At 46.4% G+C, this 24,881-nt stretch overlaps 1 protein-coding gene across 1 annotated transcript; it reads left to right on the top strand.

Moving 5' to 3' along the window:
- Positions 1-309: 309 nt before the first annotated feature.
- On the top strand, positions 310-22,806 carry LOC105834194. The gene is made up of 4 exons (XM_012676494.2): positions 310-1,254; positions 5,572-5,888; positions 8,842-8,919; positions 9,344-22,806. The coding sequence occupies exons 2-4, from the start codon at positions 5,730-5,732 to the stop codon at positions 10,412-10,414; spliced, it is 1,308 nt and encodes a 435-aa protein (XP_012531948.1). The 5' UTR covers positions 310-1,254; positions 5,572-5,729; the 3' UTR covers positions 10,415-22,806.
- Positions 22,807-24,881: the final 2,075 nt, after the last annotated feature.

The following is a 24,881-nucleotide window of genomic DNA, read 5'->3' as shown; positions in this document are numbered from 1 at the left end:
ATACGTGTGTCGTCTCCTCTCCGATCGCGGCTTCTTCTCGCGAGAGAAGCAGGTTGCAACTGGATGGTGGGGGAAGAGAGACGAATGCAAGGCGGATGGACGGCGAGGGACAAAGTACGAAGCGAACAGCTGGAATGACGGAGAGGAACGAGCGCGCGAACGAGCGAGAGGGAAGCAGCTGGACCGTGTTGCCTCCAACGCGGCGCGGCGCGGCGCGGAGACGGATGCTGCGGCGAGGCGGATCGAGAGGGAGAAGGAGAAGGAGATGAGAGGGGAGATGGGAGATCGGAAGAGATAGACAGATGGAAGGACGGCAGCGCGCGCGCGCGAGAGAGAGAGAGAGAAAGAGAGAGATCGGCCGACGAGGAGCGAGGGGGATGGAGCGGAGCGTATAGTCGCAGGAAGGCCGCGGTAGTCTTTCTCGGCTGGCTAGGTGAGATAAGGACGAGGCAGACAAACGGACTGACGAAGGTGCCTGAGGTAGGGATACTCAGTCTCGCGGCCACGTGCTACACGAGCGCACGCCCCGAGCCGGCCGGCGGTCCAGCCAGCCAGCCAGCCATCCAGCCATCCACAGCCAGCTACGACGTCGTCCTCTTCTTCTTCGTTCTCGTATCAATCCGCGCGCGAAACTTCCTCCCGTCCATTCGTCCTCTCTCGCCGTCCGTTTCCCGTTTTTTTCCCTTTTTTTTTTCGTTCAGACGGAACTGTCGAAAAGTCGCGCGCGATCGGTGGTGGTTGGTTCTTCGGCATGCTCCGGGAGGAGTGTCACGCGCGCAGTGATCTCGCGAGGAGAGACATCGGAGGGACACGTATAGGGGCTGCTGTGATTGTCCGCGCGGAGGGCGATATCCTCGTACTGTGATTCTTCCATCCGACGGGTGACACGTTCGCGTTTCTCTCTCCCTTTCTCCCGTCGGAGGATATTTCCGACACGAGTGTATGTGTGTAACCGCACCGTAGGTTTATAGAGATCAGAGAGTTTTGGTGTTACCCGCGACGTAATCGCGGCTGAGGACGAGCGCGTACTGTTTGACAACACAACGCCAGTGCGTGGATGAGGAACGTGCGTCGATGTGCTTCTTCTGGTGCCGGATAAGGGCGAGCGGCGATGACGCGTGCTGTCACGGCGCTGACTGACATGCGTCCGTAGACGTGCGACGGTGCGGAAAATTGGAGGAGGGTTTGACGCGGAAGTGCATCGAGAGAGGCAGAGGAGTAAACGGAAGAGACTCGGTGCAGGATATCGCGCAGGTACGTGTATCTCGACGTGCGTACAACAAGTTCGCCAAAGTCGTCGGTTATCGTGGACGGATCCTTTTAAACTCTTCCGTTCTTCTGCTTTCTGAAAGGAATGAATGAAGATCTAAAGCTCGTAAAAATAGAGTCCCTCTCGCGCGAGAGTATCCCTTTCTCCTTCTTTCTTACATATTTGTACTACAATTGTTTAATGAAATTAGAAAAAAAACGTGTTTTGGTAAGAAACCTTTCACAAGATCAGTTATCCAATTTTTTGGAAAACTTTAAAGAAATTTGTTCTCACAGATTTGCCCGTGATCGGTTTTTAAATTCTGTCATATATTCTTCAACGTTTTTAAAAGGGGTTCCGTGCATTTTTTTATAGCAATATATCCGATTATCAAGTTATATTATTTATCGAGTGAATTGCATTAGATTGTCCCATTTTTATGTTCGACAAGATTTCACGTGTCGTGCGAGATTTCAAGTTTATCTTTGCTCGATTATTTATAATATAATTTCCTGGTATAATCTGTGAACACCATATCTCTCACCATATTTCTCATATCTACTTCATATCTACTCTGTGCGACAATTAACAATCGTGACATTAAACTTTCTTGACTTTTGACACGTGTCGGATAGCGCGATCTCTTATTTATTATCTCCATAAATAACGTTACAATATCTCTGATACAAATGCGATACGAATTCTATTATTCCATTTAGCAAACCTTGATGTTCAATTAGTCCCTTGCAAAATAAAATTATACCTATGTTACGGTTAAGTTTTAGAACATTAAAACTTCTAAAGTGACAATCCATGCCGTAGAAGATTCGTAATCAAAAGGATTTAAAATTTGTATCTACGATATACGCCTACTGAACTCAGACGTAAATTTACACGAAAATCTACGGGAAATCTCAGTCTCAGTGCTCGTGATTGATAATGTGCGCGGTCGCGAACAGTTCGGCAAGCCAAGCAATCGGTGCCGTTACACGAAAAATCGATTCGGACGGTTACGATTAATTTGTCACGGCTTAGGGCGCAGGGAGGGGGCGCGCAACAATTTCAGCTGTCTGCAGCCAGTACTGTGATATCCGTGTGACGTGCCGCTCACAACCGGTTCATTAAAGCTGCAGTCCGCTCGTCACTCATTGGCTGCCACAGCTTGGCAGCGATCGAGATGTTCGCCCGGCGAAAAGGAGAAACAGTTAAAAAAAGAAAAGGAACAAGACGAGAAACGACGCGTGTATATGTGTGTGTGTATATACGCACAGTGAAGCTTTTGACGCACGCGTGTGTTTCACCTTTCAATCATTATTATTGCGAAGACGAGCAGAGGCAAACCGATCGCGATCGCCGCGCGTCTCCGTCACAAGTGTAGAAAAAAATATTGCCGGGCAATCGAATTAATAATAATAGGAATAGCGGCGGCTTTCACAAGGCGAGAATAATCGGGGACGAAGCGACGAATCGGCGGCGGAATCGTCACGAGGGATTATTAAAAAATTGACGTTATAGCAAAACAGATATGTCTCGATATGTCGCGCTTTTACGGGTTAATATAGTGCCACGGGCAACCCGTAACGGAATATTTTGGAATAAAATTCGGCCCGCGTCTTAATGCGATGTGAAGCGTCAAAATTTCCGTACGTGGGCTGTTACGTTTGACAATTGAGAATATTCAAAGCTTCGACGGAGCCTGCAATTTCGAACCTTCGAAGTTAACTTTACACTTTGAGCCTTCAAACCTTCATTAAATATTCGAAGTTTCGTGTTTTCGAAGTACGAAGGTAACTTCAAACGTCGAATCTTCGAAATTTGAAGGTTTGAAGCTTAAAATTGGAAGATTTAGCATTTCCGTGCGCGCGGCGCCATTATCTCTCGCGCGGGCGCTAATTACGCTTTAAAACCCCCGCTTGTTGCACGGATTAAACTCGCAATCGATATTACGATCCTCGCAATGAAGCTATCCGTGTCGAACCACGGTTCGCGCAGCCACTTACGAGCGGAAGGCGCCGTGCGCGTTTCGCGAGAAGAGAGAAACGGTTCTCTTTCCCCTCCGTTTCTTCAAGGATCTCGCGGATACGATGTCGCGATACGCGTAAATACCGGGACGTTGAAGATCGTTGCGCTGGAAACGTATCGGCGATGACGTTACCGGCGCGCTCGCTGGTAAAACGAGCGTCCTTCGGCGCCGCGGCTAATGAAATACACGCTCGTGAGCGCGCGGACGAGCGCCGCTCGAAAGCGCAAATAGAAAAAATCCCGATGGCACCGTCGTCGTCATCATAACTCGCCGTAGCTCCCGCGGATGATGTTACGCGCGTGTTTACCGCCACGCGTTACAATTGCGCTACCGCGCGTTAATCCGTGAAAACAAGGATTTATCGGAGCCGGAGCGCCAGCGAGGCGACGATGTATTCAACGGAACCGGTCTTCCGCGGGCATGCGCGCGGCGCTGTTAATTAATTTGTCATTAGTCAGCGCGGAAAGATGAGAGAAGAGGCGCGCAATAAAATTTATCGATGGCCGCGCGCGGCGGAGCCACGCGGCCGCGGCGTGCCGCCTCTTTGTCGCGGAGGCGGCCGCGATTATGCCGATTTTAATAATGCAACACGAGGGCAACACGCTTGCACGCGAGTGCGATCGCTGTCGCCTAATCGTATCGCAATTTCTTTAATCAAACCGCGCACCCCGCGTGCCATTACTACGCCACGCGGCAATTATTCTCCGGAGGTCATGAGTGTGCAACACTGTGTTACATGTATTGCATGTAAACAATAGCTCCTCGTTAGTGAAGCATCGAATGTTGTTGATCACATTCTGGGGGGAGCAAGCTATTCCGTGGAGATATTTCCGAATACTTTAAAATAGAATCAATACTACACGTAGCTATATAACAGAAAAATATTCTGTTTTTCCCAGCGAGAAATAATAATCGATTTCTTATTTTTGCTTTTAATAATAGTTGGTAGCAAGAGAATCATAGCTTTTGGACATCCGTATCCAGCGAGAAGTAATAACCGAGTCGATTATTTGAAATTATTGCGAATCACAATGAATAATAATCAAAAGCCGCGGATGCGCTTATTCGTTAATGCCCGTCAGTGTTTTGGATTAAAAACACCAATTATCCCGGATGTATAGGCAGGCCATCGCAACTCCGCAGCTTGTAACGCGTTACAGTTCAAACCTAATAGAGTTGTGGCACTATAAATTCGATAGCACTTCACGCAATTCGCGTGCTTCAATTATAATCCATGAATACTAGAAATCTCGCGTGAACCAGTCCTCGCTGTGCATAGGTATTCCCGCATATATAACGCGATCGTGTTGCAAGTGTATTGCCAATATTACTCCGTGATCGCGTAGATTAACTCGGCGCAGCGGCGCCAATTACCGCGTTCTTAATCGTGGCTTTGTGATCGACCAGGGAAATCTCACTGTCCTCAATTAACATTTACTTTCAAATCGCGTATTGCGAGGAACTGGATTAATTCTTCTCCAGGCTACCGATTATTATCACCGCGAACGCGAGAGTTTATTTACTTTTCCAATTATTCTGCGTAACGGACGAATTTTAAAATAATAAAATACGAATCAATTTTTACGATGTACGTTTACGGCATCTGCCGTTTTCCAACCCAAGATTCTTCCATCTTGAGACCTGTGACGTGAGTTTCTCATCGACAAATTAAAGATCGGTAATCGGAAACACGGTTTACACGCGCCGGTCGAGTTCCCATGGTGGTCGAAAATTAATACGTGGCGGTCTTTGTAATTAGCTCTCGTATTTATGCGCTCCTCGCAGGGCGGTCCGCGTTAACATTGGTAATGGCGTTACACCGTTGTAAACACGACATGTTATCTCGAGCGATACGAACCCGAGGAGTCTCAGGGAGAACGTTTGCCGATCGCGATTTTGGTGAATCCTCTCTCTCTCTCTCTCTTGTTTCTCCCGACCCGCCGCTCGTATTCTGAAATAATTATTATACATCGCGCTGATATACGCCGTTCCGCGTATGTTCGTTCGCCATAAAAATTCTGCTTTGATAGCAGGAGATATCCGTATATTCGGGTGTCCTGTTGCTGGGAGGCGGCATTCGTGCGCCGGACGTAAATATCTCTCGTACAGAGTATCACACAGGCGAATGAATCGCCGAATCCGAATAAGATATTGCGATCTCGAACGTACATGGTGCACGATGGAAGAGATGTTCGAAACTCGATCAACCGAAGTTATAGTTTTTAGTGTCATCATGTGCTAACAAGCGATACCGAATGCTAGAGAATTATCTGTTTGTTTTCTTCTTTCTCTTTATCAGCTCCGGAAGTCACGCATCGCGCGTGAACGTTTTCAGCGACAATCGCGACGGCGGCACGCGAGAAGCACGCAAAATGTTGGCTCGCTACGTCAAGCGGAAAGAGGGTAGGTCGCGTCACAGGCCAGGACGGCTGACACCGAGGGACTAAAGCACGTCGAATGGATGTGGGTGATCTGTCAGGCCCGGCAGGATTGGTAGGGAGCGGATCCATCTCGGTTGCGACGGGTGTTGGTATTATTGCCAACGCGACATCCGCCACCCCAGGGTGGTGGACGCCTACGTCGACGATCACATCGGCAGCGGCCAACACCGACGTGGTGAGTCCTCCTTTTCCTCGCGGTCGTTAGCACCCGCGACAATTGTCTTTTATCGAAAAAATGAGACGGAGTTGCATCACATTCTATCGTCAATTTATTTCTGTTAAACGAATACTTTTTTTTTCGAAGAAAGATACTTGACTATGTTCATATATTTTCGTACGAATTTGTTTATGGATGTGTTGACTCTTCAATACTAACTAAAGTTTGCGAATTGTAAAAACTGCAGGTTTTTTAGAGTCATTCTTTTTTTTGTCCTAATCAACGGCAAAAAATGTTGGCCAATCAGCTTAGATTTCTGAATTTTTAATTCTTTCATTGTGTAAAAGAATTTTAAAGCTAATTCCAAGATATCTTTTATAATAAAAAAGTGATTTTCTTTAGGATTCCTATTTAATAATATCTCTTATATCAATTGGTATATTCTGCAGTTATTAAAAAAAAAAGACGAAAAACTTGGACTTTAGAATTTGTAATAAACATTAACATTTGCATTAATGTCCGTAGGGTTAATTGTCGGACAAGAGAGATCCGCGTGTCACGTGGCATTTACTGTAAATTACGGTCTTCCTCATGATTTAAATATGATATTTCTGTGGCATTTAGCGCGCTTAATTATGGGTCTCGCGATTCAATTAAATTACAGTGTCTTTCGCGAACTGATCGGATTGAAAACACGTAGGGATCGCGCGAGTTTACGCTCGTCATCGTCGCTCGCCCGCTCGCCGGTTGATTGGTATTTATACACACGGGGCCGGCAGATTATTCTAAATCGCTAACCGAGAATCCGCCTGGAATAACGGAATCGCGAGGGAATGGTGGGAATCCCGAAAGCGAGAGAGTAGAGAAACGTGTCGTTCGCGATGTAAAAAGATCATCAACGTTATCTCTCGGCGCGTATTCTCCTCTTCATTCAACGTCGCTCGTGGCAGTGGCACTTAATGAGATGATTCTCGTGTGGGACGTGGGTGGGCGACGAAGAGGACTCAGAAAAAGAGAGAGAGGATGCGAACCGTTTTGTCGATTATCCGCAAAACGCGAGGAGAGCAGCGCGTTATTTAGTCCCCCGTCGATGTGCGGCGGTCTGTAGCCGCGGGGATTAGAACCGAGGTGACATAGCCGCGTCATCTGTTGGACGTTTAACCTTTTTTGCCTTCTACCTCGGCCTCCTGCACGTCGCTGTTTCCTCGCCGTCATTTCCGCGAGAAGTCATCAGCCCGTACCGCGCATACGTTTCCCAGGTTAATGAGATCGAAAGTCGTTTTCGAATGCCTGCGCGCCGCTGCCGACCTGGACGGTTTAGCGCCCGCGGTAGACGATTGGCAGAAATTCCGGAAATATTTAACACTAGAGGCTAATATATCCGCTAAATGTATCTTCGCGGAAACTTCTGCACTGTTTCCTCGCGTAATCGTTTTGTAATCAAACCGCGTGAAGCATCGTCCAAATTGAATTAATCCGACACGTATAAACTCGCAAACCCATTGTTTCTTCTCACGTCTTGTACACACGACTTGAAACGCCGGTAAATCGTCATTAAAACGTTCATGTGGACCAGGTCACGAGACAAACCGAAATATTAATGAATAGTAAAGTTTATTTGCGAAAGTCGCGAACGACCGCGACACGTCCGTCGCGACGGACGAAGGGCAATTCGAGCGAGTGCCGATCTCACGCGCGAGCGCGTTTTGATCGTCCCGCGGACGATTCCCGCTTGTAACGCGAGCGATCAATTTCTCGTCGCGTTACGGACGCAGAGTGCGTACTCGGCCGTTACTCTTTTCGTGTGGGAATCGGATCCGCGCGAGTCGCAGATCCTCGCTCTTTCGTTCGCGCACGGTTCTCTCCTCTCCGCGCCTTATCCGCACTTAGACGAGCGGAACCGCGCGGTCTAGTAATGACTGGCTAACTAGGTTTTAATAGGAAGACGATTTCTCGCGAGAGAATAGGCCCCTCGTTCGCGGCGCGCGGTCCGGCGAGGAGAGCGCGAACGAGGCAAGAAAGGGTCCTTCTTCTCTCCCGCGTGCGACGTCACCGTCGAGGATCCTCCACGCGGAGCGCAGATGCGCGCTCGAGCTGATTGGCGACCACAATGAGCGCGGATCGCCCGCGATCGCACCGATTCGACAACAGATTGTAGTCGAGGATATCCTTGAAATTTCTTAATGATCTTAGGTCTACAGTCTACTAGGACGAAGGCCAGAAAGATAAATATCTTTTTTTAATATAAGCGAATTATCTTTTATTTTTAATATAATACGATACAGACGGCAGTTAGACAGCAATTAAACGTGTTTAAAAATGTTGCATTGAATGAGGAAATAACAGATTTGCTGATCTCAATTTTATGATATAGATAGTAGAATTTATCCAAGGTAAACTGGATCATATACGGTATTTTACAAGCGTTTCACATGTTGATTTATAACAGAGAAAACCTTTAATGCTCATTTAAGACAGAAACTTGATTCAACTTTGTGACTATTTATAATTGACATCGAAGAAGATATTAATAATTAATCGATACAGATAAGCTGATAAAAAACACTTTTGAGAATAACGAATTATACTTATGTTAAGGTAATATAATATAATATTATATTAAGAGAAAAAAACCTAGAGACAAATATAATTTTGATACTTTAAATATTGTTCGATGTAAAAAAAATTGAATTACAAAAAAATATATTTATTTAGTATATTTGTTGAATTGTCTTGCATCTTTTCGATTATATAATTTCACAATAACGCTTTGTACCTTTGAAATAGGAAGCTTCGGCCATATCCTATCACAGTGCTCTTCGTTGTTCCGATCTTGCATTTCGAGAGCGTGTATTAGATCGAGAAACCCTTCCGTGATTGGTAGATATTGTACATGAATGAGAGGAGGGGAGGGAGGGATCGCAGTCCTCAGATCCCGAGCGTAACCACATGTCGCATCTTTTTGTTGCAGATGAATCAGCTCTGCAGGGTTTGCGGAGAGCCGGCCGCGGGTTTTCACTTCGGGGCCTTCACGTGCGAAGGCTGCAAGGTCAGTATCTTCGCGTTGCCATTCTTCCACGGCTATTCATCCGTATCGTTATTCTCTGGAATCAAAATGAAAAGGGAAGAGGAAAAAAAAGAAAGAGAGGGGCGACTCGCGATTGCGTTACGTTTCTCGCGGCACGAGACACTTGCGCCGAAAATTACGTAAATCGCACAGAAGTTAGCATCAGGAATACATTTTTTTAATATACATTACATGGGACTGTCGCGTTGTTTAAAAAATTAATTTTGCCGTGCGTTTATAGCCGGAACTCGTGGACTTTTGAGAATGTAGCTTCACTAACAGGTAGCCAAACACCGATTTCAACGCGCGTTTCTCTATATATGCTTGATCGTTAAAACAAAAGTACGAATCGTTAATTGATCGCGACTGACCAATTGCGCGTCCATTTCGCTTTTCTGTTGCACAGTCCTTCTTCGGGCGCACCTACAACAATCTGGGCAGCATTTCCGAATGCAAGAACGGCGGTGTCTGCGTGATCAATAAGAAGAATCGTACCGCCTGCAAGGCATGTCGCTTACGGAAGTGCCTAATGGTGGGCATGTCCAAGTCCGGCTCGCGTTACGGTCGGCGATCCAATTGGTTCAAGATACACTGCCTGCTGCAGGAGCAATCCCAGCAAGCGCAAAATCGCCTGATCAAGGATCCGAAGTCCGCGTATGAGAAAGCGTTCGGCTCGCTAGACGCCGCGAACAACAACAACAACAATAACAACACCGAGAACGCCAGCAACACCAGCGCCAGCAGCATCGTCGGCATCGTCACCACGGCGACCACCACGGCGAACAGTTACCATCATCACCTGCACCATCATCACCATCCGGACCGATTGCCCAAGCGGGAGGACGGGGCGCTCAGGCCACCGGATATCCCGGTGCAGCTGAGGTCACCGGACATCCCGCCGAGAAGCAGCCAGGAAGCGATTCTGAGGCCTGCCGATCTCCCGAGGACTCCGCACGAGATGCTCAGGCCCGAAGTCTCGAGGTTCCCCATGTGGCGGGGCCCGCCGTTGTTTCATCCCGCGCTCACGCACATGCAGCTGCTGAACACGCCGTTCTTCCCGTTTCAGCAGCGCTTCATCGTACCTTACGTGAATCAAGTGGGCCCACCGCAGATGGCGACCAGCCTGTCGAGTTCGTCCAGCGAGAGCGTCAGCCCGCGATCAACCCCGTCGCCGACGAAGAGAAGCGAGGAAAACCGAGAGTGTCGCGAAATCGACCGCGACACCGCCGAGCGAGACCGTTGCCCGAGGGCGAATTCGATAGAGGTCGCGTACGACAAGAATCTAACGTTCTTGCGATCTCTCGGGCCGGAGCAGGACGAGCCGATGGACCTCAGTATGAAGGACACGCAGACGGACGGCGGGCAGGAGATGGACGCTGGCAGCCTGGCGGAGGAGGAGGAGAAGTCGAGCAACAGCGAGGAGAATGAGCTTCTGCAAGACACCGGACCGCCCTTGGACCTCACCCGGAAGACATGACCTCGGATATCAAATGGTGCTCACTAACTGCTCAACGAGAACACTCGATCCGATCGTGAAAGGATCGTTGCCAATGTTGCCCCGAAATCCGCGTGGATGATGGGGCAGTGTCGCCGAGCAATTTACCGAAGGAGAAGCTGACGACGATCGAGGCCGCCCTTTCCTGCGGCACGGTCGTAGGAAAAGACTGGATAGAAAAAGATGGATGGGAAAATAACGAAGAAGACGAAGTAAGAGGAGGAGGAGGAGGAGGAGGAGGAGGAAGAGGAGGCAGAAAAAGAAAATACGGTGAAGAAGAGAATGGAGAAGAACGCGCGAATCACACGAGATGCGGAGAGGGTGAGAGAAGGTACAGTTACATCGTAATAACGCGGAGCGAGAAGCACGGCCGGGTGTCAAAGGTGCCTCGGCGCAAGAAACGAGAAGGCGACTCATGGGGGAAAGAAGAGGAGTAGCCGAATACGATTACGTATGGAACGACACGAGAGGGAAAAGCAGAAGGAGGAGGGAGAGAGCGCGTCGAAGGAGAGGAAGAGAGGAAGGCGAAGACGAGAGTAGAGGAGGAGGAGGAGGAGGAGGAGGAAGAGGAGGAGAAGAAGAAGTGCCGCGCGCGTAGCCAGCCGGCATAAACGGCTTTACGATCGGCGATCCGTCCGATCGATGAAAATTGCTCAAGCCGCTCGGTATTAGCCGACACACGAGTCCCTTTTGCCCGGTCGTACCCCGACGGCAGGTGCACATTGACGAAGCAACCGAGAATATATCTCTCGTCGTAGAAACGTACGACGGACGTATCGTGCCTTAGCGAAGCTGGGCGTATCGGACTATGCGCGACTCGCGATTCCGCTCATTCGTCTCTATGGGGTATCGTGCACATTGTGGACGGGATAGATTCGTCGCGTTCGTCATTCGTCATTCATCGTTCGCACTGATCTCTGGTGGAACCAGCGGAGCGATATATCGACGAGGCCGTAGGCTGGGATGGGGCGTGAAATCCTTGCATCAATCAATTCATCCGTTTGTGTATATTCGTTCGTGTATAGAGCTGCGCTATGCGAACAAACGAAGCCACGCATCGCGAATCACGAGTATGGGAGGGTTCACGCCGGCGAACCGGCGAATTTCCACTGCCGGGAATTCACGTACCGCGAATCACGAGTCACGAATCGCGCATGTCGCGGCGCCAGCTCGAAGCGGTGCCTTTAAAAAATAACGGCGGTAGGAAGCTGTACCGCCGGTGATAGTTTAACGATATGTAACCGTTTGCCGTTTGCGTGGCGACAACGCACGGCACGTTGGATGGCCAGTGAGTGTAAACTTTCGCGCGTAACTATTATTATCGCGACGCCGACGAACGCGTTCGGGACCCGGACTCTCGCCGATCCCTGCGTTCGCGTCGATCCCCCCCTGTCCCCCCCCCCCAAAAAAATAAGCAAAATTGACGGCGACGCGAGAGATCGAACGATGATCCGGGCGCCCAATAAATTGTGATTCTGCGAATTCCAAGTGCTCTTAGTAGTTATAATGTAACTTATGTATATTTTTTTTTTCCTCGAGAGTTCGCCCCGTCGGACGAACAAGGATCACGTCGAACCGTTTCCGAAAACGCTCTGATCGTGCCGATCGTCCGCGGTGGGATCATCCGCAGTTGCGCTCAAGTACAAAAAGGAAAAAAAAAAAAGAGAGAGAAAAGAACGAGAGGAGAGGGAGACACGCGGGAGGTGCGGTGGCCACGATCGGACGATACGCGCGAGGCATGGGCATCGTTTGTGTGTTCCGAGTCGAGAGAGGAGAGTACGAAGTGAAATAAAGAATATTGTATACTTACAAACCTGTGTGTATGTCGATGTGTGCGTGCGAGACACCTTGATCGCCGTTCATTAAATATCCCTCCACTCGCTCATCGATCCTCCCGATCTTACGTTCCTAACGCGAGACGGTATTCGATTACTTTCGTCTCGCGCGTCTTTCACATTCCACGCCGCGCGCGCGCGTTATAATATTATACGCCGTGCGCGCGCGCGCGCGAGCGCGTATCATCGTATCTGCGATGTTATTTATCTAGCAATAAATTTGTCCGCCTTTGATATACTACGCAAAACACGTTTTCCCGATAGTTTCACGCCGACGCGACGCGACGCCGCGGGAAGAATGATGCGACTCTCCCCGTCCCCCCCGAGTCGCGAGGACGTCGAAAACGCCTGACAATAAATTTTCTTAAAAGTTCAGCAATAAACACGCGAGTATATCGATCGTAAGGTTTCTCCCCCTAGGGTCGTTTGACCGGGTCAGCTCCGCGCGCGCGCGCGCGGGGGAGAAAAAATCGACTCTCCGCAGAGGAGACGGCGAGCGAGACGAGCGCGCGAATGACGTACCGGGAAGTGCGTACTTCTCGTACGCGGAAGTTTTATTGCTAATTACATTATACTCTTCGAAATCGAGATGGTTTCCCGTCGGCGCGTAATATTTCGCGCGCGCGCGCGCGCGCGGAACGAAGATCCCCGGTAATTTATGAATATCCGCGCCGCCATCCTCGAGGATCCTCGAGGTGCCGCAATTCTCTCGAGAGAAAGAGAGATCACGGCCGGAATTTACGTTTTGCGACACGACCCGTCCGTAGAGATTTGTCTTGAAGGAAAGTTTTCGTCCGTTTTAGAACGCGACCTCCTTTTCGCGAGCACATTAACGCATTCTTCATCAACTGTGCTATTATTAGCTATTTTACTAGTGAGACGCGTACGTGGCAACCTCGTGCCTCATCAAGAGTACAAATATTTCGATTATCTAAATACGGTTTCACAATTGCGAATGCACTCGGCTTCGTTGGAGGCAGAGCTACTTCGTATTATTATTATTACGTCGAGCGCTTCGAATTTCAGAAAACTGCAAACTGCACAGCAACGTATCCGCCGTGGTATTAATACGCTGTTTGATTTATGCATGGCCTCCGTGGCTCTTTGCGAGTATTTGCAAAAGATACTTCTCCAAGTTAGACTAGAACGTAATATGCCTGGCAACATAAATTGTGCAACGCGGAACGTGCGCAAGTTCGCAAAATCGTGTTTGCGGCGGCGCGCAAGCCCCGGCACACGAGATCTCTGTCAATATTCTCGCGAGCAAAATGGCCTTCCCCGTGCTGGGGCACTCAAATAGCGCTTCGCACATATTGCGAGCATGTTTTCGCATATATATAACCAGCGAGCGGCTGAGAAAAGACGATTCGTGTTTTCCGTCGCGCGAGGTAATTAGTACCGAAGTTATGAATCCCTTAACAGGAAAACGCATCATCTCTAATTAGAGTATTCCAAAGTGTTTCTTCGTTGCCGCGAGGATATAATAAATCCAATTATAGCAATTCGTGCATTAACATATGGTACAAACGTATATGGACGTGTGCAGACAAAAAATTAGCTTCAGATTTACAATCATTGTCTTATAAGATGTAAAATAAAGTCTTTTTCAAATGATTTTCTTGAACATACATAATTTGCTCACATGAAGAAATTTAGTATAGTTTCGTCGAGAAAAATACAAGACAAGAGTAACAATATCTTGAAACCAAGAATTAAACTTTTTTTAATACCATTATTATTAAAATAATAACATTATGCTCTTAAGATGCATGACCATTATTATATTAAAATTTGAAATTAAAATCATCTCGTTAAAGAAGTTTCTTTTATATGCTTGCTCATGTACGGGACAATGATTGTCAAGTTGGTATTAACTTTTTCCCTGTATGTAGAATCTTTCTCATGTCGTTTTCTGAACGCGATACGATCTCAAAAGAGACATCGCGTTTCGACAGTAACGAATTGCACGATGCGGGTGATTGCTTTTTAATTTAACGAGCACTTTCATTCTTCTCGTTTCGATTTCGGGCATTTAGCCCTTCAATTCGCCGCGCTGTTACCGGCACCGGGACCCCGTTATACGCGATATTAACTAACGCAATGATTCGCGCGGCGGTTACAATTATTATCATTACGCATTTAATAACGAGTCGAGCCGCGGGTTATCGTTAGCCCGGGATTCCCTTCGCGTACAGCAGCACGCCACGAGCGAGCTACGTTTGCGAAGGTACCTTTCAACGGTAGTCGCTACTCGAGAGTCGCGTTTCCGCATTTCGATCTCTCCGCAGGGCCTCCTCCGACGTACACGCGCGCGAGAATTCGCGAGCGACGCGCGAGTAATGCGTGGTACCGGCGGGCATATTGCACGCATCTACGCCAACGTGAGGTGTTCACCTGCGTGCACCTGCGTTCACTCGCGTTCACGCTCGTAACCTCGCGACTGTAAAACGCCCCGAGTGGATAAGACTGCCGCTTGTTGACTTAGGCGGGACAAGAGAGACCACTCGATGTTCTGATGTACCCGCGGGGCACTTCCTGTCGGATACCCCGATTCAGGGGTATTCTGACGGACGGGTTACGGGGTACGCCAAGGAATAAGTACGAGGAACGATATGTGTCACAAGTGGCTGCTCCAACCTCATCGAACGATTTTATATCGCGCAATGATCGCGCATTCTGTATGTCTTGATACGCATTTGCGGCTTGGTCACAGAAAACACGAAAATTTAATTTGTTCTGAAAGTCCACTTCAAATTTGCAATCAAAGTATAGTGGACATAAAAAATTGTAAAAAGGAAATGATAGGTGAGAATAATTGTACCATTTAAGTCATTTGGTTGAGATCCTCTTGAGTGTACATTTTTCAATCGATTTGGTTTTTTGAAATTGTTAACTTTTTAAATCTTTCAATTTTTCCAATCTAATCTTTAATTAAAAGTATTAAGATGGAATTTTTTACATTGCTTTCACATGCAAGATTAAATTCGCAAACGTAATAAAATAATTAAATTAAAATATACTCGATTTATGTCATACTTAACTTGCATTTTTTCCGTCATGATAAATGTTTAGAAATGTCACTTGTGTGCTACAACAATAACGTAATAGCAATAAAATGTTTTTCTCTTAAACCTGATTTAAAAAAAAAGAAAAGGTAATTATCGGAGTAATTATCACAGATAAAATATTTGCCACATGTCTAGTCGGACAAAATTTGTCAAAATAAAGAATCATCAGGAAATTTCTAACAGCTACGGGCGATCGGTTTAAAATGTTTAGTATCGAAAAGAGCGCGGAGTGCATATGTAAATCATTAATCATGTCTATCGGGCTGACACTGTCGAAGAATTCGATCATTTAATCATTTTGACACCTTGTCGAACATAATGTCCGAGGATATTCGTCATTCAATCGTCCTTAAAGCTATGTTAATTCCTGCTCTAACTTTTTTTTTTATAAATTTTTATGTCTTCTCACATCTCGGGTGCTATTCACTCTGCTCATACACACATTTCTTCATTCATTTTTCTGACACTAATCATTCTGAAGACGCGTCTCTCCGGGGCTTCGGTAAAGATGGTTCTCTTTTATTAGGTGTAACAGGATACAGTAATAGTGTATTTAACGCGATGGCACATCGCAAGGATCGACATTAATGTCAACCGTTTTTATTTCCGCACGCAAAACATCATCGAAGCCTTACACTCTCTGCACACAAAGTTTTCCGCACCGCAGAGTTATTTTTATATCATTGAATAATTTTGTAACAGTCTTTTACGCCGTATATCTTCCGAGCCATAAACGTTTTTCAGGCACGTTTTTGCAATGCGTTATTTATTCGCCGCTGATGTACGCAACGACGTTATAAATTAATCTATTTATCTATTAATTTGTCTATTCGTACGAGACCTCTCTATCTTTCCGTATTAATTAGGCGTTTAATTATTTTTGGTACGACGCGTTGCCGCATTGTGGAGCGTCCCGGTGTATTCTGCAAGCATTGAAATTTTAATTTGTTTTTTCAACAATTCTTGCGCCATCCTGATATATCCTTTGTCGCATGAATCCTTCTCAGATGTGCCGTTTTATTGCTGATGATGGCAAGTCGGACCGTCTCTTTCCCATTCGCACCTGCCGAGCAATCGGGGTGTTACAGACGTGTCAAAATAGGTCCTGTCTCGAGGACACAGTCTCGTGTCGCCAGACGTCTAAAAATCACATCATTACGCGATCGTCCGCGAAGAAGAGAGAGAGAGAGAGAGACGCACCTGACTTTTTTATCCTCCCAACTTGAGAACCGTTCAATCTCCACGAGACGTCTCTCGGATTATGAGAGAGTATGCGGCATAATGGCGTACTTGCCTATTGCCGAGCGTTCTTTTTTCTCCCCTCTTTCGTTTCTCTCGTGTCTTCTAGATGAGTTACGTAAGTAACCGACGAGGAAACCGTGTGACAGGATTCTCCAATTCCTCCGTCTTGTCATAAATTAATAAAACTCTTTCCTCTTTCTCTCCCTTTCTCTGTACGAGAGTGAGAGAGGCAGAAAAATGGAGTAACCAGAAGGAAGCGAGAGACAGACGGACAGACAGACATAGAGGGACAGAGGGCGAGAGGGACGGAGTGACGAAGGAGCGAGCCCGGAAGAGAAGCAGGACCGGTTGCTTGTTCATTGACGGGGCGAAGGCCCGCTCGTGAATGGTAGTGGACACACTCGCGAGCCAAGAATAGGATTCACCTCTTGGCGGTCTCGAATTTTTCTGCATCTCGCACATGAACTCGCGCCACGGCCGGCCGTGTCACGTCGCATCTCCGTCCTTCCTTCCCCGCCTCCTCCCCAACGCCTCTCCGCCGGAGAGAGAGAGAGAGACGTGGCTGTAGTTCAGCGACGCTGATTAATGCGCGGATGCCGAGGACAATCTTGATCGTGTCGTGACGGGCAATCAGCTTCACCGCTTGCCTTGATTTCCGGCAGTACCCGTCACAGCGTCCGACAAACTCGCGATTGTTTCTGGTGCGATTTCCCTGAAGGAGTTCGCGCTTTCCCACATCACACTGAGATGGAAATAATTTGATTGATAAAATTATGATTAATCCATTAGACGTTTACCGGGACCGAGCTATTCGCACAGGCGTCGTGGTCTTTTAATATTGAACAATGACGGTCGAGAGCCTTCGCATTTCGAGAGCCATTTATAACGGTAGTAGCCTGATGGAACGCGTCTATGAGTAGCCGTTAAAAGTATAATAAATTTCGTCAGAAAGATGTGTTTTTATTTCGGTCGATTTAATATTCAAGCCCTGCGAAATTCCAAGCGTGTTTCTATTCACCTTCGGTCCTTTTAATGGCCGAGCGATGTCACGGCCGTTGAAGGACACGGCGACGTCGACTGATGATCCTCCCCGCGGAAGTCTGGAAGAATCGTCCGCTCCGATCCGAATGTTCACGCTGGTTGTTGCTTATATTTAAAAAGCTGGTCAGGAACATTATGCGTACACCTATCAAAAAGTTATATTGATCATTTCGCGACGGTAAAATATTACGTCGCGTCGCGACTCTTTGGCTCACCAAAAGCGGAAGAATCTCAATGAACGGCGAAGTACTTTTACCCCTGCGGACAATAGAGCATCGTACCGCGCATTAATGTCCAGGTCATGTGTGCGCCACGTAGGTAGACAGGTAGTCGGAGGGCAGGAGGAAAGAAGAAGAAGAAACCAAAGGACGGCAAGAAGAAGAAGAAGAAGAAGAAGTAAACGCAGGTCGTAGCTGGCGAAGGTAGCACGATACACACTAAGGTCGGCAGATGCGCGGTACGAATGTAAGAGGGGCCATTACGCGCGAGTGCGTGAGGTAAAGAGGTTTACTACACCTGTGGCCTGTGGGCTTGGCCGGGCACGCGAGAGAGAGACAGAGAGACAGAGAAGAAGAAGAAGACTAAGAAGAAGAAGAGCGGGAGAGAAAGCCGGCCGCGAGAGAAGACAGAGAGGAGAGACGGCGTAGGGAGGAAAGGGAACGAAGAGAGGTGAGAGCAACAGAGGAGAGGACACGCTTAAGGTTGACAATCCGGGGTCACTGAGCGAAGCTATCCGTGCTCCCTCCGATTGGTCGCCGGGAAATTCATAATACGTTTTTCATATATGTCGGAGAGCCCTGGCTGGCGTTGCACCGGCCGGGGGTAGGGTCGAGAGTCGAGTCGACTCTCCCGAGTCAAGACGAGTCGAGTTGAGCCGAGTCCGGTCGAGTCTCGAGCGTTTCGCCGGACGTTTACGAGCGTTTGACCCTAAGTGTACGGTGGGAGCGCGGGAAGTAGAGGAGGCGGAAGAGAGTAGACGGGGCGATGGAGAGAAAGGGAGAAGTCGCTCTCTTGCCGCGGTCCTGCTAATTGGGTACGTTGCGCACGCATCGTCGTAAGAGGATCCTTGAGTGGACGTAAACCCAATATCGCCGCCGTGTATGAGAAAGGGATGCGTCGTTCCCGAAGCCGACGCGACGGCACTGCTCCTCTAATGGGCGATTCGGCGTGACGCGTTGCCGCACCAACGCAATGTCGGTTTGCCGTTGGTTGTCGATCGGTCACCACCGTCGCCACCGTGGACGAAGAGTCGCCTGGCCTCGGATAGAAATCGCATATCTTTCTACAAACGTATCGCCGATCAAATCTAGAAAGATGACTGCGAGAATAGGTGTTAGATATTTATAGCGTTCGTGTAACGAGGCATCTCGATACTTTCATTTATTCAGTAACGAATGCCACAGTCGACGCGGGATACCATCGGAGAGAGTATCGTGAAGATTCGGTTTTCACGTTGTTTAGCCTGAGATTTAATTTAGACAAAATTCAGAGATCTTTTGCTCACCTAAATAAAAAGAACAGTTTTTGTAAATATTTAACAAATTAGTTACATATATATCTTAAAATAAGTTTGTTAGACTGTCTAAATAATTGTGAAAGATACTCGAGCATGATGAGTAATGATGCAAAAAATTTAGACATTTTAACTAGCTTAAATGTCGTACATAATTATTTATATGGTCTAACAAAAATATTTTCAGATTTGCTTACATAGATAAATTCTTAGATTAATTCGCAAACAGAGAATTCTCTAGGTTGATCAATCAATACAAATGTATTTGTAGAGATTGCGAGTTCTTGAGTGTCACAGTTCACGAAAAAGAAAATATCACTTTTGAGAAATATATTAAATTCTCTTCATAAATTTTATATAAATGGTGAATATAAATGATGACACTTGGCAAATTTTGCTTGTAAAACACGAGAGCTGCTAAGCTCATCAATCAGTTTCAACAAAAAGTAAATTGCGACCGGTCGGTTTCGCCTATAAAAATTTATGCAAGAAGTGCGTTGTCATTAAAACGTGATTGTGTGTATGTCTTCGAATTTATATAAATTATAATAAGAAAGGGAAGAAAAAAACAAATATATAAATAATAAAAGAAGTATAATTCACTTTTTCCGTAATAGTTATATTCTGGAATGTCTAGGAGAGGCGGTGGGTACGTAATTCTTCTCAACTCTCTCTCTCTCTCTTTCTAACATTCGTGAGATATAAGATTCCGTGGATTCCAATTAGGGCGGCTAGGTCATAAAAGTAGCTCATGGAGATTTTATTTCGCTCGTTGGCTCCATGTCAGAGAAGCTTGCGACACACATGTGTAGGAGTTTAAAAATTGAGATAGGAGTGTTATCGTTTCGCATAAAATTATCATCGGTCTTTCCCGATCGATCGGCTGTGTCGAAGCGTCGCGCGGATAAGAAACACGTTGGACCGGCAATAATTATGATACAGTCAAGCGTCGTGATGGTCCATAACGTTCAAGTGCAATTAATAAAGGCTAGTCAACTGGTTTCACCAAAAATGCTAAATGCTGTAAACCTATTATTCATCGTTCGAAATCGCGATTCCGTAACCCGTGATTTGGACAGAAGAATTAACGGCTGTTATGGTGACGATATTCGCGCTCAGTCAGATTTTATTGGTGACATTTGCATACCTCGGCATAAAAATCGTCCCGAGGCGCATATATCGCGCCTAAAGTCACCCGATTGCGTGTGTATGCGAAACTCTGAATATGCATTGACCAATGTTTGGAAACAAGTTGCTTTGTTGAACTTCAGCCAGATTACGTGGAACTCTTCACGATTATTATTCAACGCGATCGAATATTTTATACGAGTGACAATCGTGAGGTCATCGAATAATAATAATTTATAGTGGAGTTTTATTTATTTTACGGTACAATGGATGAAAATAATGGAAATATTAATACATATATTAATATCTTTTCATATTTTAAATTTGTATTATCATTTAATTAGCATCGGGGCGACTCTGCTAATTAAATCAATATACACGTGGTAAAAAAGATTTCTGTTCAAATATATGATCAAGAAACCTGCGAGTTGTGACAATATATAACGTAGATTTAAATGTAAATCTAACGATTTATTTGTGCTCGAACATCTAGTCCTGTGAGAATTCGCATTTAATGTTCTCATTTTTTTCTTTTTATTTCAATGAATATTTATATAAAAACGTTTCACCGTTCAAACTCGTTCGTATAATTCTCTACTTAATACACTTAATTTACTTAACACACGTTGTAATAGGACTAAATGTTTCTTTTAATTGGCAGATTACAGCGTTCTAGGTTGTATAAAAATTCGTGCTAACATATTTATTACCAATGCAATTAAGAATATTCCAATCTTCCAATTAAGAATGTTCTGTATTACTTATATATATTCTTATTAATTGATAACTGTTTTTTAAAACTTGTGTATTAAATTTGAATCGGAAATTTGGGGACATGTAAGCATTTTTTCTCACACAAACGTACATGCTATAATTAACTACAGCATCATTAATATATAATTATTATTTTTATAGAACACTGACAGGCGAAAACAAATTCATCCCAATTATGCGGAAGTTTCGAAGGATCCCATAAGACTCGTGTGATCGATCACACAAAACGTGGAGAGTCATCGACGACTCGGAGCTTATACATCTTGTGTGAATTCTTTTTGGCGTTATTAAAGAAAGAGAAAGAGAGAGAGAGAGAGAGAGAGAGAGAGAGAGAGAGAGAGAGAGAGAGGGGGAGAGACAGAGACAGACGGAGAGGGAGTATATTTAACGATGCACTCGGTCACGTCATCGAAAGTTTCTCGATCGAAAGTTACTGCGTAGGCGCAGAAGACGCGCGCTCGCATGACCATTAATAAAGTTGTGCCGTATCCACGATAAGGAATATCTATGACGATCGAGAAATATTTTATCTGTCGAAATCCGCGCGCACGCGTCTCACTCGTGCATGCAAGGTATGAAAAAGGAGGACGTTCCTCGCTTGAGAAAAAACGCAATTGGTACATAGGACGGGGGGGGGGGATTAATGCAAGTCACCTAAGTTTCCTCGTTGCCATTTTTCATGATTTCTTATAATTAAGAATACGCGCTTCTGCGCGTATAAAAAGAATGTTAATGCCACTTTCCTCCAGTAAAGCCGGGTTCCTCGATGTAAGACGGATTGCCAGTTCTACATCTTCCGGACAATCGATGCGGATGTTAAAAATTGCGTGTTTAACATTTAAGCGAACCTTCCAGCCGGTGAAAGCCGGATCGGTTCGTCCATAATATCGACTCCAATAATTTAAATAACTCAACGATTCAAATCAACTGTATTAATATTGATTTCAAGCTTTTGTTGGTATCTTTATGTTTACATACTAATAGAGCGATAACTGCAACACGGCGAACGTCCCGGGCGATGTTTCAAGCGGAAGAGAAGAATCGCGGGTGCGCGCACGACTCGATTTCGAGGAGTCCCCGAGCGGCGAATTCTCACCCGCGAAACGTGACCATTAATAAGACGGCACGTCCAGGGCCCCGGGACACGATAAGGACCCTCCGCGTGCCGCGGTGCGACCGATGCGCTGCCGTTAAGATCCCGTACCTCCCTTTGCCTCCCGCCCCTCCCCGCGCGCGCGCACGCCGGGAATGTGCATGGCGCGTCCTTTCGCGCGGACTAAGGTAACTTATTCTCTGTCTTTGTGGGCGCCCTTTTTGCGCGCTCACTCGTCCGCGGGATAGGGTTAAGTGGGTGCGACCCCAGGACGCTAAATAATATCGAGCTGTGCCATCTACCGAGTACGTGGCCGCGCCATTTTGAAATATTACGCCGGACGCTTTATCATTCGCGTGTGCGCGCGCGCAAGAAAGACAGAGCGTCTCGTCCTCCCGGCGACGCCGGATTTATAGACGTGCGCAGAAGTAGGGCCCGATGTGAGCCTGCAGGTGATGGGTAGCGCAGTTGCGACACCAAAGCCGCACCAAAATGGTAGCTGGGGGGTCAGAATTTCATTCACGCGACAATAAACGTTATCGATGATTACTACCCAGATATATAATTTCCCGTTTGTGGCTCAAATCTTGATCAAATTTATAATAATGATCAAATATGTATTAATAAAATTGCAGAAAATTTTTTTACGTTCCTCAATCATTGCCAATATAAAAAAAAAACGAAAGTAACCATTAATAACTCTTTAATAAGTTGTTTAAATATATATTTAATAATTTCTTGAAATACGTTAACATACATTTTTAAGTGTTTGATCGTTAAATTTACACGAATTAATTATAATCTTTTTAATGTTAATTCTATATTTAATCTATATTTGGGACTGTTACCTGAATTATTAAAATGCGTTACAAAATATGCAACGATTCTGAAATATATAACTCGCAGCTTTTATTTGTCGAGAAACAACTAAGCTGTATGTCGCAGTAGTGATTTTGTGTCTAGAAATAAAAGAAAAAGATGTAAATTATGGAGATTCACCGAATTGCTTATTTGGACAAATGTGTGCTAAATGGACAAATAGACAACTGGACAAATGCCCCTTAAAAAAATATTATAAGCGAGGAATCTTACAAATCGTAAATCCACCACCACGACCTTCACCCGGCGGCTCCGCCGCCGCGGCGTCGCATCGTTTCAGATTCCTTCTACTTCAGATGGCAACTTGTCGCGGCCGCGGACATGATACTTTCCCCTCACGGTAGCTTCCCTCTCGTCCTCGGGAATTAACGCGCGCGTAAATCAAAATCCGCGTCGCGCCGCACGTCGAATATTTCACGGGTTAACTGTCTTACCGCCTTTGCGGTCGGTAGCGGCGCTTATGGCCGATAGCGATAAAGCCACGCGTTATTATCCGGCGGCGGCCGTGTTTCAACCCCCCTCCCGATAAGGATTTCATCTATCTTTTCGCCAAGAATTTTAATTACGCGCGTAAGTCGCTTCGCGAAATGCGACGGCGACGGCGGCGGCGGCGACGAAAACTCTTTTTCCTCTATACGCAATTTTTTCCCGGATTCTGTCCTACTCGTTGACGTTGACTTTAATTAGGCGCATAAATTACAAAGGTACACGCGCATTTACGCTGAGATGAGATTCATTTCTCACACTGTGTGCTCAGCCTTCCGCGCGAGGCTACGGGGACTTAACTAAAGACGAATATTGAAATTTTAAATTAGCTAATCGGTTTCTCTCTCCTACGTCATTGATCGTGAAGAGATTCCTCTCCATTGGACAAACACGCTGTACTATACTCTCCACGGGGACTATATATTTACCATTTCCCTCCGATTCTTAAATTCTTTCTAATCGGAGACGGCTAATCGTTTCTACTTGAAACTCTATTGATGCATAATGAGCACTTATCTCCGCTCCTTCGTCGAGTAGACGTATATTTTTATAGCCTTTGGTCGTGCCCGTACGGCGACATCGACACGTCAGTGCCGCAGTCGCGCGGAGGTCGCCGCGGACGTGACAAGAGGAGATCTGCCCCGGAACCTAGACGTATTTGCCTGTCCAACATGGCTATAAAACAACACCGATGAACGGACGGACGGACGGACGGTATAGCCTTGGGAGCTTGAGATCCTCGAACAGAATTCGAGAGCAAACATGGGCGCGATCCGGCGACCGTTTTCGACATCGCAAGAAAAAGAGAGAGACACGAGAAGCACTCCGCATTCACTACGCTCCGCGGTTCCCCTCTCTGGTCGTTACCGTTCGGCAATATGTGCTCGTACCTTCTCGAGATTGACATTTGAATTTCAATGAGCCGCGCGTCGAGGATGCCCGGTGCTTCTTCGCCACTCGACGAGCCGGCGGGGAGGAATAACCCGACGCGGCGACACACCACGGCTGCAGCACGTGGATTTCGGACGTGAAAACGAGAATTGGTAGTAATTTTTTACGAATCCGTGGAAACCGGCGTGTTTGTCCTCCGGACGGACGGACGGACGGAGAGCGAACAATGTCACCGCCTTGGTAACGGTGTTAATGGTGCTAAACGGCAAGCCGGACACGTTTCCCCGCGCATTTCTATACCGAGATTTCGTCGTTTTATACGGAATCGCTAATATTAAGTAACGCTAATATTAAGAGATGAGTGGTACGCTCATTTGTATGTACAAACGGTATGTAGTACATACACACAAATTTCGTTTTGCATTCCGGAGGAATCTACACACGGAGATGGCTCCTTTCACTGATTAGATGAAATTATTCGTTGACTATACCACACGTA

The sequence above is a fragment of the Monomorium pharaonis genome, chromosome 3 (assembly GCF_013373865.1).
Source record: "Monomorium pharaonis isolate MP-MQ-018 chromosome 3, ASM1337386v2, whole genome shotgun sequence".
NCBI classification, from domain to species: Eukaryota; Metazoa; Arthropoda; class Insecta; order Hymenoptera; family Formicidae; genus Monomorium; species Monomorium pharaonis.
This window is presented reverse-complemented; position numbering and strand designations above follow the sequence as displayed.